Source organism: Catharus ustulatus, chromosome 2, assembly GCF_009819885.2.
Source record: "Catharus ustulatus isolate bCatUst1 chromosome 2, bCatUst1.pri.v2, whole genome shotgun sequence".
NCBI classification, from domain to species: Eukaryota; Metazoa; Chordata; class Aves; order Passeriformes; family Turdidae; genus Catharus; species Catharus ustulatus.
In genome coordinates, this window is record NC_046222.1 from 21,902,508 (window position 1) to 21,916,958 (window position 14,451).

Genomic DNA, 14,451 nt, shown 5'->3' on the forward strand with positions numbered 1-14,451 from the left:
GGGGGGCGGAGCCCTCGGGTTCCCTGAAGTCAGGGGGCGGGGCCGGGCCTGTGCCGCCGACGTGAGGGAGGAGGGAGCGCGCGTGTCCGCGCGGGGCGGGGCAAGGCAAGGCAGGGGGCGCGCGCGCGGCCCCGCCCCGCCAGGTGAGGCCGGGGGGGCGGGGGGTGAGCCGGGAGGGAGCGCTGAAGGGTCTTCGTGCAGGACCCCAGGCGGGTCCGGGGGGAGCCCGGCACTGGGCGGTGGGGATGAATGAGGGGCACCGCGTTGCCGCAGCCTCCCGGGACCCGGTGCGCCTGACCCCGGCGTCCGAGCGCCGGGTGCTGCTGCCTCGGAGCCCCGCTCGCCCCGCGCGGCCGCCGCCCCGCTGCTCGCGGCTGCAGCTTGGAGCAGCGACGTGGCAGGAGGCGGTCGGCAAAGACCGGCGGGTGTTCCTCCTCCGCAGCAGAGGAGGTGGCGAGGTGGGTGTCCCCCCGGTGCGGTTCGCCGCGCTCCGGCCGCCCTGCCGGCATGGGACGGAGCCCAGTCCGCAGCTGGCCCAGAGGGGCTCTCCTCCGCGCTCCTCCCCCGGCCGGCTGTTGCGGCCCCGGGGCCCGTTAACGGATCGGGCGAGTAACGGCGGCGCTGGAGGCTCCGGCTGCCCTGTGCCTCCCCCGCCGCTGGCAACGAGCTGGCGCCCGGGCAGCCTCTAAGGGGTTGGTCTCGCTCCGTTGCTGTAGCGTTTCTCTTTGCTGGGATTAGGAGCAAGAGCTCCTTAAAAAAATATTAAAGAAAATATAAGCGTGTGAAATATTTGATCCTTTTAGCTAATCTGTATGCCATAGTTGCAGACTTCTCAGGAAATAGCCTCCTTGTACTACCTTCAGAGTCCCTGTGTATGCATCGTTATCCCCCTTTGACGGTTCTTGTAGCATATCCTTCTCTCGGGGGAGTGGGATGACCCCTCCTAAAGGAGGGTGTAGCCAGATGGGAGTCAGCCTCTTCTCCCAGGCAACTGGAAACAGGACGAGAGGACACAGTCTTAAGCTGTGCTACAGGAGGTTTAGGTTGGACGTCGGGAAGAATTTCTTCACAGAAAGGATGGTTATATATTGGCAATGTTTGGTCATAGGTTGAACTCAATTTTTTTTTTTAATAAGAAAACAGTAGTTGTAGAACAAGATCATAAGTTGTTCTATTATGTAACACAAAGCAGTAAAATACATGTATTTTGCCTTGTGTAACCAATTTCTGGAAGTACTGTTTATAGTGGGTTTTTTTTCCTGCCACCCAAAGGCACTGACAGTGAGGCAGCAGAATGAAGTTGGAGTGGTGTAGTCGATTTGCCCTTTGCTCCAAGACAACCAGCCAGACCTTTCTGCTTGGAGGTGTGTTCATTGCGTTGGGCTCAAGTCGAATCCTCTTGATGAAGTATTCTGCCAATGAAGGTACTGTTCAGCAATACCCATGATGTACCTTGAATACGAAAGTGGGCTATAACATATCCAAAAAACCTACTTCTCCACCTGCAGAGTTCTTTGCATAAGCATCCTATTATCTTTATAGGGACATGTGTTTCTGCACTGGAAAATTTCTGTCTAGCCAGTGGTCTACCATAAAGGTGTAACTTGTGTTGCAAGGTGCATGATGTACCTTTAGAAGATGAGTCAGGTGCTTTATTTTATAGCTAGCTCTTCAGGGAAATGATTGTTGTGTAAGCACTATTAGCAGTACATGATTTACGTGTTTTTCTTGCAACAGGCTTAGGAGACAAGTGGTATTCTAGTGGGTGTGCTAAAACCGGCTGGTATTACCAGTCCTAAAAGAAGGTTATATCATCCTGGAAGCCATTTTTTGGTGAGGGTTAAAAAATACCATATTGGTCCTTGGGGACAACCTTACCACTTTAATTTGTTTTTAAAACAGCCATGTTCTGAAGTTCTTCCAAAAAAGTACTGCTGTAAGCTGGGACCAAATGAGGAAAGATTTCAACTCAGAAAAGAGGCTATTCAGGAAGTTGTATATCAAAAACTTTGAAACATTTATAACAGAAGTTCTGGCAAAACCTTTTGTGGCTAAAATTGTGATTTGAATGGTTAAAATAGATTCTTGCTCTAATTATGAATACAGGAGACAGAAACTGATTGTGTACTCTCTGATTTGCTGAATCCCACAGATAACAAGTATGATTATCTTCCTACAACGGTGAACATGTGTTCTGAAGTAGTAAAACTGGTGCTATGTGTTATGTTGGCACTCTGGAAAAGGAAAAAAGGTAAGTACCTATGTTTTAAATAACTAAAATGTGTTGATATTCTAAGATTTGCTGTCCTTGAACACTTTTTTTTTTAACAGCAGATGACACTCTCCACTTCCCATAGGTTTTGCATTGTAGGTGATTTTTGTCTTTTCCTTCTTTTCTGTCCTGATGTAAAAATTATGAGAGATTCAATTCTTAGCATTTCAAAATGGTAGAGAACAAATATTTAAATTGGAAGTGGGTGTCAGGCACTGTAGGTTCATGTTAAATTGAACTTTTGGTTTTGTCGACTTCTTCAGGAAACAGTCCTGGCTCTGGCAAGCTAGTAAAATTTTCACCTTCACCATTTAGTACTTACCATTTCGACTTACCTAAGACAGTAAATATATTCAATCAGTGTTTACCATCACTGCCTACTGCTGATTGCATGTTTGCTGATTTTCTCTCTATTTTTTCCTTTCTTTTTTTATCCAGTTTTGCTGAACTCAATGCATTGGTGCTTCAGGAGAGGATTAGATACCATTGGGTAGTTTAAAATTTGTGCTAATAAAACACTTTTTGCACCAGTTCTGGAGTAGTGTAAAGTTTATCAGAGTCTTCCTCCTAAAGTTTGTGTCCTGAATACCTAAGTAAATGTCATTCTTTGTGCTTTGTCGTTCCTTTCTTCTTTTCTTCCTGTATGTTCTCTTCATGTGCTGTGGTCTGCAAATACTGAATTCTGGTTTATTTTGTACTTCTGACTTTACTGGCTGACCTTTGGGTACTCTATGAAGGAATCCACTGTCTGTGTCATTGTTCCTGTTGTAGATTTGGTCACTAATCAACAGGCAGTTACACCCAGTAAGGTTGTCACTACTGTAGGGACTCTGGGGTGCTTTTCGTCCCTCAAAGAATGGTTGACAATGGAATTTTTGTTCCCAGTGGACAAATGCTGTGATGGATGACAGATTCTGTGACATTTTCTCTGCTGAAGCAAGGAGATGAACACCGCACAGGATTGCTGCTCCAACTGTATGTTCTGCCTTGGAACACAGGTTCCTGTGTTGCCACAGAACTCTGGAACCCGAGAGTTTTCAGTCTAATGGCGTTCCTCAAAAGAGAGCAGTGGTACCTCTTCTGTTACAAGGGAATGGGCTTTCAGTAATAGGATGTCTTTCTTACTGATTTCTTTTCCTTTCAGAAAAGGGTTGTATAGATCATCTCTCTGAATGTTTTTCCTGGAAGAATGTATGTAATTCCATGAAGTGGTCAATTCCTGCCTTTCTTTACTTTTTGGATAACTTGATTGTCTTCTATGTCCTGTCCTACCTCCAGCCAGTAAGTATACTTACAGTGAATAAGGTGACTTCTAATGCCTTGGTGGGTAATGCTGCTCTTAGGCTATCTGCCATGGTTAACACTGGCAAGGCAAGATTGAAACTGAGGTTGTCTGCTATTTTAACACTGACAGGTGAAAGAATAATCTGTTACCTTTCCATTCTCTTGCTCACTGGTCAGTGTTGTACAGCTTTCAGCAGACAAGAGTCTATATTTTCTCAATCCAAAGTGATTTAGAATTAGGGTGAAGTGCTTACGAAGTTGGGAGGGGTTTTGGTTTCTTCAACTCTATATTTCTCTTTCAATCCATTTGTTTTTCTTGCTGTTATTTGAACTGCACTTTTCTGTGAGGCTTTTACCCCTCTCTTTATGTGACAAAGTGAGTAAGCGTAATCTCACAAAGGGAGTAAGTGAGAAGGGAGAAACTGAGGAGGGGATGAAGAAAACTGACTTAATTTTTGCATTTTTTTGTTAGCTATGTTTAGGTACAAAATTTAGTTGGTACTTTCTTCTAGCTACCCTCATCCTTTTGGATGAACCTGCACGTGCCCAGGGCATTGTACAGGTTTTATGCTTGCTTTTATTTTTGTATCATGATACTTTTTGGTTCAGAATCTATGTTTTCAGTAAGATGGAAACAGATGGTTTGTGCTTGCTACAGAATACTGTGGCTGCCCCTGTTGAACATTAAAAAATAAACAGTTTTCTACCTTGTCTATCAGAATTTCTCTTTAAAATAGTGTTCTCTTAGGTGTATATTTCTGCCAGGGACAGACCAGTCCAGAGTCTAGAACAGGACTCAGCTGAAGAAACCTAATAAAATCAAGAGTTAGATATCTTAAAATAACATGCACAGCTGCTTGGTTCTGTGATTTGCTGTATGGGGGGTTTTTTGTTGATGGGATTTTTTTGGTGGTGGGGATGATTTTTGGTTGGTTGGGGTTGGGTTTTGGTTTTTGTTTTGCTTTTTTGTTTGTTTGTGGGTTATTTCAGTTTGGTTTGGTTTTTAGTTTTATGAATGAAATTCAGCTGTAATATTAGTAGAAGCAAAACCTGATGTGTAGGAGGTTACATAAATGCCATTTTTCTCTCGGCAATTTCATTTGGTTCAATTAAGGTAATCCTTTGTAATATGCACAGTTTTTGTTTTGCATACACACGCACATGCAGATATACCTTGTCTCTCTCTCCTCAGAACATGTGCTCTAGATTCCTCTTCTTAGAACTTTTAGTATCTTCTACTTAGAGAAATTCTATGATGATTAACTGAACTGTAGCATTATTATGATAAAGAAGTATTAAAAGCGATAACTAAATATCTCTAAGACAGAATAACTTGATAGTGTACAAGACCATGAATGTGAAATGTGAAGATGCTTAAAAGGAAGATGGCCATACCTGAGTGAACCTTGTCACGTGACCTTAAATACAAAGTAGTTTTGGGAACAAGTAGTACCTGGGTGAGCAGTTGCTGGTATTAGAATTCCTTTGTTGAGATTTTTTTGCTTGAAACTTCAGCTACAACTGTGGATACTTTTTAGTGGTTGAATTTCCTAGGGACTTACCTTTTGAGATTTTGCTTGTGATGTGTAGATTAGTAGCATGGGGAACTTTGATATTCATATTCCTTTTCATCTAAGACAAAGGTCTCTTGAGGTTTCAGAGAACAGAGTTACTCAAAATTAACTTTTTAAAGTATCCTTCTAAAGATTTTGCTCATAATGTTACCAGAGATGTTGGATGGGGGGCATTCATGGAATACTTCAAGATTTTGCTTAAGGGCTCTTTTTTTTCCAGAGTGATTTCTGCCAGATTTTCTAACAGGAATATTTACTGAGTTTTAATTTTGCAAAATGGGAAATGAAGATGTGTTTTCTTAGGCAGGTGTCTCATAGTAAGCCTTCAGCTTACTTGAGAGCCTGTGTTGTGCTGTTTCATTAGAATTATTGTTCAGCAGACTGTATGTTGGGATAAGGTGGAACGAAGATAATGAGAAAAGAGTCTGTGCTTTTCCTCTGGTGAATGAAAAAGACAGTCTATAGCAGAACTGGGAATGTGGAAATAATGAGAAAATTCAAGGAAAGTCTGTGTTTGTACTCCTGAATCCATATATGCTTTTGTGTAAAATTTTCTAAAAAGCTGAGTTCACTCTGAAGGCTCAATTGGACCAAAAACTTCAGATGCCTGGATCTTTTGTACATGTACTGACTATACAGGACAGTCTGGAGTAACAGTAAGTTTGCAAAACACCCCTACCCTCAAAAAGAGGATTTTTTCTTTCCTACTGGTTCTGGTGGATTCTGATTTTTACTGGTAACTGGAGTGCTTAAAAGATCCTCTTCTTGGTCTGGTGTCGCAGAATACAGTGTCTAATACAGAGATAAGACAGATGATCCTTGCCACAAGGACTTTGCGGCTTGGGATCGTGGTCATGGATTAAAGCACTGAAGTTATTATATATAGTTATTCCCAAATTAAACAGAAGCTTTAGTGTTGTCTTCAGTTGAAGAAGAAATAGAAGTAGATGATTTTTTTTTAAGTTACAGTTGCGGTCTTGAAAATTCAAGCTAAGCACCTCTTTATTTTTGATAAACTTAGAGCAAAAGCACTTGACATACAAGAAGTCTGTTTTCTGCAAGTGCCTTGTCCAAGTCTGGAATTTCATCAACACTGCAAATGGCACTGCAGCCAGGAGTAGCCTCACCTTGCTTTATTCTTTGCTTATTCTCATTTTGGAGCAACTTCCTCCTTTGTGCCAACATAGCTGTTTTTGCAGCTGACTGGTCAGCCCACCTGGGGAACTGATCTCACTGAAAACTAAACTGTTCTCTTAAGTAAGTTTTCTGTTGCATTGGTTTCCTCACATCCTGATTTCAGTATATCTTCCCCACTGCAGTGGAGCTTGAGCTCTGTGGTTTCCCTGAGAATTTGAAATGGGACTTGAATATCGTTTTATGAGTGTGTTACTGTGTCATTTGGGTGAGGAAGAAAATTCAGTACCAGTGCTTTTCACTCTGGCACCGTGTAGGAAGATGATGAACACTTGAAGTCTGTAGGCTTTTGGTGTCCATAGTGTGTTTAGAGTATAACTTTGTTCCTCTCCTTCTCTTTCAAGGCAATGGCTGTACTCTTCTCAAATTTTGTCATTATAACAACAGCTCTTCTCTTCAGGATAGTGCTAAAGTAAGTAGAATTTGCTAAAATAAGTGAAATTTAAGTCTTCCTAGCTTTGATGAAGTTAAGCTACATTTTTTCTCTTTGTTTGATGGGAACAGTAATTCTTTTTTCTTGTGGCTACACCAGCTTGGAGAGGTGGTTTTGTTTTCTACATCTGAAGGTGTAGGAAATATGTTATTAGGAGTCCCTTCATATGTCTACACATTTGGTCAACTCTAGTAGAAAACAGTTGAAATCATGATTATATAGTCATTGAATGGTAAGAAGCTTTCATTTATATACTAAATATTTTTTTCATGATTGCCAGTACTTCTTACCAGTCTTTTGCAGTTCTTAATTGAGTGCAAACATGGTCTAGTAAGAGGAAATGAGATACAGAAGAGTGAAACATAGAGGTGTATTTGGGTCATTATTTATGCGACAAAAGCCAGACTGTCTGTTCCACTATGCTGAATTTGTGCTCTTTAATGTATGATTTAGATTCGAAAAAGGCTTTCAGGGAAATGGGTATTAACTTTGCACTCTAGAAGTTGCTTATGTTAAATATGGCACAAATAAGCCTTTCCTATAGGTGTTAACATGCCAAAACTGTGCCTGATAGTCTGACTAGAAATGTTTTTTCTCATTTTAGTTTTGTGTCTCTTGTGATGTCACAGTTCACTTAATCTTCCAAATTTTTGATTTTCACCAACATAAACAGGCTTTGTTTGAGCAGAAAAGCAGTGTAAATTATTCTAATAGTCTTGTGAATTGCATTTGTAGATTTATAAGAGGTGCCTTCAGAAAATACTAGGAAAGGGCTCCAAATCATGTGGTAAAAGAGCAGTAAAGTGAACGTTTTACAAAGAAAGATGGTAATTATTTGGATGTCTGTGAATTTTTTTACTTTGTTCATCAGACCTTTGTTGCCATGGAGACAAGAGTTGCTTTTAAGTTGTTAGGCAATCAGTATCTAGAAATAATGTGATCTTGAAAGGCCTTCCTTTTCCTTATTTCTTCAGAATACTTCATTTTGTGCATCTTTGATTGCCAGACTTGGACCCCTTTGCCCTAGAAAAGCGTGCTGCATTTTGGCATTTAACTGTATTCTAAAAAGACTTTTCTTTACACCTGTCTCCTTATCTGTGGCATGATGTCTTTTATATGTTTTATAGCTCTGGATGTTCTGTCATTTAATTTATGCCACTGTGTTTCTAAATTTAGTGGCTTTTTTGTGTACCAGGCGAAGACTCTCTTGGGTACAGTGGGCGTCTCTGGTGATTTTATTCCTGTCCATCGTTGCCCTGACTCGAGGAACTGGAGGCCATCAGCACAGCTTGGCTGCACATGGATTTCATCACAATGTGTTTTTTAGGCCATCTAACCATTGCCTTCTCGCTACTGGACCTGAGGAAATATGCGTGGAAAAGGGCAACTGTGCACCACCAAGTTTCCTTCACAGCTTCCAGTGGAATGTGACCAGTACCATGGCAGGAGCATTGAAGCCTCTACGCCTCAGCCTGGGCCATCTGCTTATTCTAGTGCAGTGTTTTGTGTCTGCCCTAGCTAACATCTACAATGAAAAGATGCTGAAAGATGTGGATCAACTTGGGGAAAGCATCTTCACACAGAACAGCAAACTCTATGCCTTTGGGGTGCTGTTCAATGGGCTCATGCTGGCATTACAGGCTAAGGACCGGAGGCAGATAGGGAACTGTGGCTTCTTTTATGGGCACAACATCTTCTCCGTGGCTCTTATATTTGTCACAGCTTTCCTGGGGCTGTCTGTAGCCTTCATCTTGAAGTTCCGAGACAACATGTTCCATGTAATGACTGCTCAGATCAACACTGTCATCATCACCACTGTGTCTTTCATCATCTTTGACTTCAGACCTTCTTTAGAGTTCTTTTTGGAAGCTCCTGTAGTGCTTCTCTCCATATTCATTTATAATGCCAATAAAGCAAGAGGTCTGGAATATGCTACTCTGCGGGAAAGGGGAAAACTCATCAAAGGAGATGGATGGGAGAGGTCAAGTGGGGTAAGGCTTTTCAGTACTTGTCTCCTTTGGTTTCTCTTTTGTTTTATCTCCCTTTATGCTATGAAATGTTTGAAAGAATCAACATGTGTGTGACCGGACTCATCCCTCAACACCAAAATTCTGCAGTATTTCTTAAAATCTTGAGTATTGCTTTCCATGTGCAACTTTTTGAAATTGTGAAACCTAGGTAAGCATTGCTTTCCTGCTGTGACTGTAGACAGTCCTGTGAGCAACTTCAGCTTTGTACAAATCTTTACTTGAAAGCTTTATAACCAAGAGGATTTACTTACCCAGGGCATTCAGAAATTGGAATTGATGCCTGGGAAATAATTTTACCTAAGAACTGGTGAGTCTGTGTGGCTTAGACCATAATGAGGAAGTTAACACATTTGTTGTTAAGGTTCTCTCTACAATAGCAGTCAAAGATAGCTGAAGACAAAAAGGCAATGTTTAAATACAGAGTTTTAACATGGTTTGGGGTTTTTCTTCTTGCTGTATGTTTCCTCCAGGCCTGCTGGCATTGTTTGTTCTGATTTGAACAGTGATCTAGTTACCTAGAAGGTGTCGGTGGACACCTTGCTCTTAGAGCTGTCATTCAGCTGAGCTGAGCAGTCGCCTGATGGGAAGGTTCATACTTTTGTACATCAACCCGCAGGTATGGACGGGCCGTGGATGCACATTGGAACCAGCAGAGAGCGCTGTCCCCACTGCCTTCCAGCAAACATTAAACTTGGAGATGTTTTTCAGAAATTCCACATAGTGCTTTTTTAGGTTGCTGTTTAATGAGAAATAAATAACACAAATTCATGTATTTTTGGTATGCCAGGTGTTATCTATTTTAGCACGTATAGCTAAGCAGCTGTTGTAGAAAAAAATAGCACTGTGTGAGCATGCAAAGCCAGCTATATCTTGGGCTGCATCAAAAGCAGTGTTACCAACACGTCAAGGTAGGTGATTCTGCCCCTCTGCTCTTGCAAGAACCCACCTGGTTCTGGGCTCTTAGATCTGCTGGAGCGAGTCCAGGGCAAGATGACTGGAGGGCTGGAACACCTCTCCAACGAAGACAGTCTGAGGGAGTTGGGGATGTTCATCCTGGAGAAGAGAAGGCTCCAGAGAGACCTTCAAGCATCCTTTCAGTACCTTCCAACCCAAACCATTTTATGACTGTGTGTAAGAATGGCTACAAGCTGTTTCAGGCAGTGAGTCATTAAAAAGTGTTAAAGATGCAGGGAATGTTTTTTATGACTATATATTTTCTAAACCTTATTAACACATTATTAAAAGATTTAAATTAGCAGGGTCTTGATTTTGCTTTAAGTGCTTCAGAATAAGTCTTACTCTTCCTTTTTTTTCCAGGGTATTAATAACAAGATGACTTTTGCTCACATTGTTCTTTTTTAATTCTGGTTCCCGTAGGATGGAGAAGAATTTGAGAGGTTGAACAAACCAAGCAGTGACATTGATACAGATGAAGATTCCCTCTAGCATGGAATAGTCTTGGAGGAGTGCTATTACTCACAGTGAGAAAGAGTTAACCTTTTATTAACATAGGGAAGGGTTGTCTTTCCCCACTGACAGACTATTTGCAACTGGTTTGGGGCTGGATGTCAAATGTGAATGAGGACAATACTCAAGCTGTATATATGGAGAGTTGTATTCCTTTGTGCCTGTCTCCCACGGTTTGGGGAAATGGACATCTGGAATACCATTGTAGCAGCTGGTGAATTTTACATGCAGCTTACGTGACCTAACTTTGAAAGAGCTTGAATAAAAGAAAAGTTTGTTAAACAGTATGAATGCATCATCTTTTTGTGTGTGTTTAGAAAAGCTTTGTGTAGAAGCTTATTTTGCACTGAGTCCACTACTGAAAACAAATATTATGCAACTACAGTAATGCCCTTCAACATCTGGAGCACTGAGCAAGAGAGTGCAGGTGGCAATATCATCTGGTGGTGTTCTACCCTGGCAGACTGATAAGGTCTTGCATTAATTTTGTAGAGAGAAAAGTCATTCTGCAGAGTGCCAGGCATAGTGATCTCAGAATTTCTGTTGAGGCATCTGCTGAATTTTGACTGAGATGAAAAATAGGTTCCAAGTTATTCAGAGAATTTAGAAACAGGCAAGGGAACAGGGATGCTGATAAGGGATTCCTGGTATGTTTCTAAAGCCTCTTCTCTCAGAGCAGTGGAAAAGATCTTGGTTTATAATTTCCTCCCTTCAAAAATGTGTCTTTCATAGTTGAAAGATACAGTCAGAAGAATTCTTAAGATAAGCAATGAGTTCAGTGTCAGAGCCTCATACCAGAGTGTATAGTAAGCAGTAAGTGATGCATTTCTCTGGACTGAAGACAGTCCTGCCTTTGTTCCCCTCTGCCATCCTGTCCAGGCTCTGTGTATAAAGCTTATGTGTACTGTATTGATGGCTTATTGCTATATTAACATACCTCCTGTCATTGATCCATCAAGAGGGGCAGTCTGTTTTCATATGTGGCCCATGGTTTATAGCTATCAAGTTATAAACTATGAACCTAAAATTTCAATTATTTTTTTCTGTATTTTTTTAGAGTATATATTAAGGATAACTGTGCAAAATTAAATTAATGTTGTGGTTGAGAAGTTTTTTTGCGTCTAATTTCATTGTGCTTGTATAGCAGGCTATTTCAACACAAGGAATCCTAGCTGTTTGCATCTGTACAGAATGAATAGAAGGCATATTTCAGTGTAAATTCTGGAAGCTCTGTTGCTGTCATTGGTTTATGATGTTTTATTTTGGGAAATGATACTTAAAAAAAATCCTCGAACTGTTAAAGGCTTAGTGACAATAAGACTTTTTTTTTTTCATTGTGTACAGCTTTGCAATATATACCTGAGTTTGTTGCCTTTTTCAGTCTCAGCTATCAACTTCAGCAGGTAGTCTCACAAAGAGTGAAAGTACTGTTAACTTCAGATTGCTTTGCATTTATGTGAGCAGTAACTTTTTACATGAAGTTCTGAAGACCTTTGCCTTGCATCAAGTGAGAATATAGAAATCAACCATGATCATACTTTTAAAGACAGAGCATCAAATCAAAGACTAATGTCTTAAAAAACATTTTTTACATTTGTACCTGAAATATCTGCATTAAGAGACAGGAAATATGGAAATGACTGATCTTCAGCTATTATAAAGTGCATTTAGTTCTTGCTTTAAACTCTTGTCCTGCTTAATGATTTTACTTTCTGTAAATTTCTCCAGTGCTATCATGCTTGACTTATTTGCCACAGTTTAGATTGTGCAAAGGTATTGGTTATGTAACTGTTGATCCAAGTTTTTACTCATGGTGTGGATTTGGTTCTGTCTAACACATAGAAATCTTCCTGTTGTCTTCAGGTTGGAGGTCCCAGAGATTATGTTGGATGGCCAGGCAGGTTTCTTGTTATAATGGAGGAAAACTGTATATTCCCTTTGCAGCAACAAGAATGCTATCTGATGTCTAAAAATGGGTAAGGATTTACATCCACTTAGCAGTAACATAGGGTAAATAGTAACCCAAAGTATGAGGTGCAAATCTTTGCAGCTGTGCTATCCATGGCAAGGTAAAATGTAGTGTGTTAGTGAGATTTGTTAGAGGAAGTCAATGTGAACAGTTGTCAACTGGAGAACAGCCCTGGTGAGCAAAGGGGAGCATTTCTATAGTTACATGTTTCAGATAGATCATGTGAAATCCCACTTGATTAAGTATTTCCACTATATGGAAACTACTCCATGTTGGAAACCTTAACTTACATTTGCTCAAAATTACAATAGGGAAATTTATAAGGATGTTTTTGGAGAGCAGCATTAGTTTGGCACATAGTCTTTAATGAATGCACAGGGCATAGTACTCATGCTAAGCTTTGATTTAGAGCTCAGATTCACAAATGTTTGAACTTAATTGCTGCTGAGGGTATTATGTTCCTCCCTCTAGGTTTGAGGAAATCATTCCCAAAACATCCCAGGAAGAGAGATGTGTTTGTGTTTCTCTTGTTTATAACAAGTCAATTAAAGAAGTATTTATTTTGGTTAATTCCATCTATTTTGTGAATGACATACTATGGATGAAAACAGCCATCTTGGAGCTGAATCAAATGCCATAAATATGTATAAGAAAAGTTTTTCTTGATCATGTAGAATTTTTCCACTAAGGTATGTTGAAATAGGGCCTTAATCTCAGTAAGTCTGTCCTCAGAGTGATGATGCAGGGACAGATCCAGTGATCTGGATTTGATTTGTTTTGCCAAATGAAGTCTTCATTTGGAGAAATGTAACTCCTGAATGCTTATAGCCTGCAAGATAACTACATGTTGCTGTTGAAAGGATATTTTGGCTTGGTGTTCCTTCTGGCTTTGCTTTTAGTTTTCCATAGGGAAAAGTAGGTTGCAAAATCAGGATTTTAAATAATAGCTAAAATTTTCTGGTGATTTAGAGTCATTTTGTAATGACAACAGAAATAGGTACCAGAATGTAGAATACAGAATCTTCTACAAATTCTGTGTATAGTTGGATATGTAGTTTTGGTTAAGAGCCCATCTCCACCTCCCTTGATAAGCGGACAACTTGTTTGAAGTTTTCTTTTTAATGCAACTCCCACTGAATGCCTAGGCTGGGTACTTGCACTATTTGACTTTGAATTTCAGACAGGGATATTAAAAAAAGGCCGTTTTATCAGGTGCTGCACTCTTTTTGTTCTAAGTTAACCCTCCCAGCACAGGACATTTAATTTATGTGATTTGTAGTGTGAGTTAAAAGGGCTTTCATTTAAAGACTTTACATGAAAACAAGATTACAGGAAAGTTTAAATGAACACCTGAAAGAAAATGCCCCGAGGGCATTTTTCTTTCTGTCTACATGAGGTGCCTGTTTGGCATCTGGTTTGTTTTCCTCTGTTTTTGCTGTAGGCAAGGAAGGTTAGGCAGCTGACCTTGATACAGTGATGCAATGAGCTCTTGTTTTCTATAAGTGAGCTACAGGACAGTCCATTTTCTTCTAGAAACCTTTCCATCCTGTGATCCTTTTTGGTTTTTTGAATTTCTCTGTCCACTGCTTTCAATTGTGGAAGTGCTGTTGTCATTGAGAGCTCAGAAGCTCTCTGCAGGCAGCAGTCCTCTCAAAGTCATTTTGTCAAATACCTTCCCCCAGTTAGCTCCAACCAGCTGAGAAAGGTAACTCAGAACTGTGTCCTGCACAGCTATCTTGTGATAGGGAGGGCAGCCTGCCCCAGAGAGTGACCAAGTTTTCAAAGCTAGGGCCTTGTGAGCATCTGTCTGCCTTTCTGACATTCAGAAGGGCAAGTAATGTCTGACCTTTTATGACTTATGTTTCTAAAGAAAGCATCTGGTTTTGAGTGAAAATGTTGCTTTAGCTGGTTTTGTTTTCATCTGGGGGAAAAAGCAAAATCAGGAAAATGCCAGAAATCAAAATGCAGAGCATGCGTTGACCAGCTTAGAGATCTAGCTTCTCTCTGTTCTTGTGCTACTTCTGTGATGGCAATACCCAGTCTGAGTGTCCTGTTGTGTGCATCTATATGTGATGTGCACCCACATCATGGATTATAAAAAGTAATGTGACTGGTCAGGCACACCTTTGACCAGAAGTGACCAATGTGCCATTATAAAGCTGACATAGTATCTTCACTTAAAGATATCCCACAATCTTTCTGCTGCATCTTTAATATTTAGAAATCTA

General features: G+C 40.6%; 1 protein-coding gene across 3 annotated transcripts; it reads left to right on the plus strand.

The window, feature by feature from the left end:
- The first annotated feature begins 91 nt into the window (after positions 1–91).
- SLC35A5 (solute carrier family 35 member A5) lies at positions 92–10,541 on the plus strand. Of its 3 annotated transcripts, none has more exons than XM_033051533.2 (7): positions 92–143; positions 1,273–1,424; positions 2,153–2,251; positions 3,417–3,553; positions 6,669–6,736; positions 7,953–8,748; positions 10,165–10,541. In XM_033051533.2, exons 2-7 carry the CDS (start codon positions 1,295–1,297, stop codon positions 10,231–10,233), a joined length of 1,299 nt encoding a protein of 432 aa, XP_032907424.1. In that variant the 5' UTR covers positions 92–143; positions 1,273–1,294; the 3' UTR covers positions 10,234–10,541. The 3 variants fall into 3 exon arrangements, with proteins under 3 accessions (XP_032907424.1, XP_032907423.1, XP_032907425.1); XM_033051532.2 differs by lacking the exon at positions 92–143 and adding an exon at positions 355–458; XM_033051534.2 differs by lacking the exons at positions 92–143; positions 1,273–1,424 and having other exon boundaries at positions 2,181–2,250; positions 3,415–3,553.
- Positions 10,542–14,451: the final 3,910 nt, after the last annotated feature.

Bases quoted from the DNA above. Each gene is read 5' to 3' on its own strand.
- SLC35A5 (XM_033051533.2), top strand. From the start codon at position 1,295: ATGAAGTTGGAGTGGTGTAGTCGATTTGCCCTTTGCTCCAAGACAACC. The intron at 6,737-7,952 runs GTAAGTAGAATT...TTTGTGTACCAG, and splicing joins CTCTTCAGGATAGTGCTAAA to GCGAAGACTCTCTTGGGTAC. The intron at 8,749-10,164 runs GTAAGGCTTTTC...TGGTTCCCGTAG, and splicing joins GATGGGAGAGGTCAAGTGGG to GATGGAGAAGAATTTGAGAG.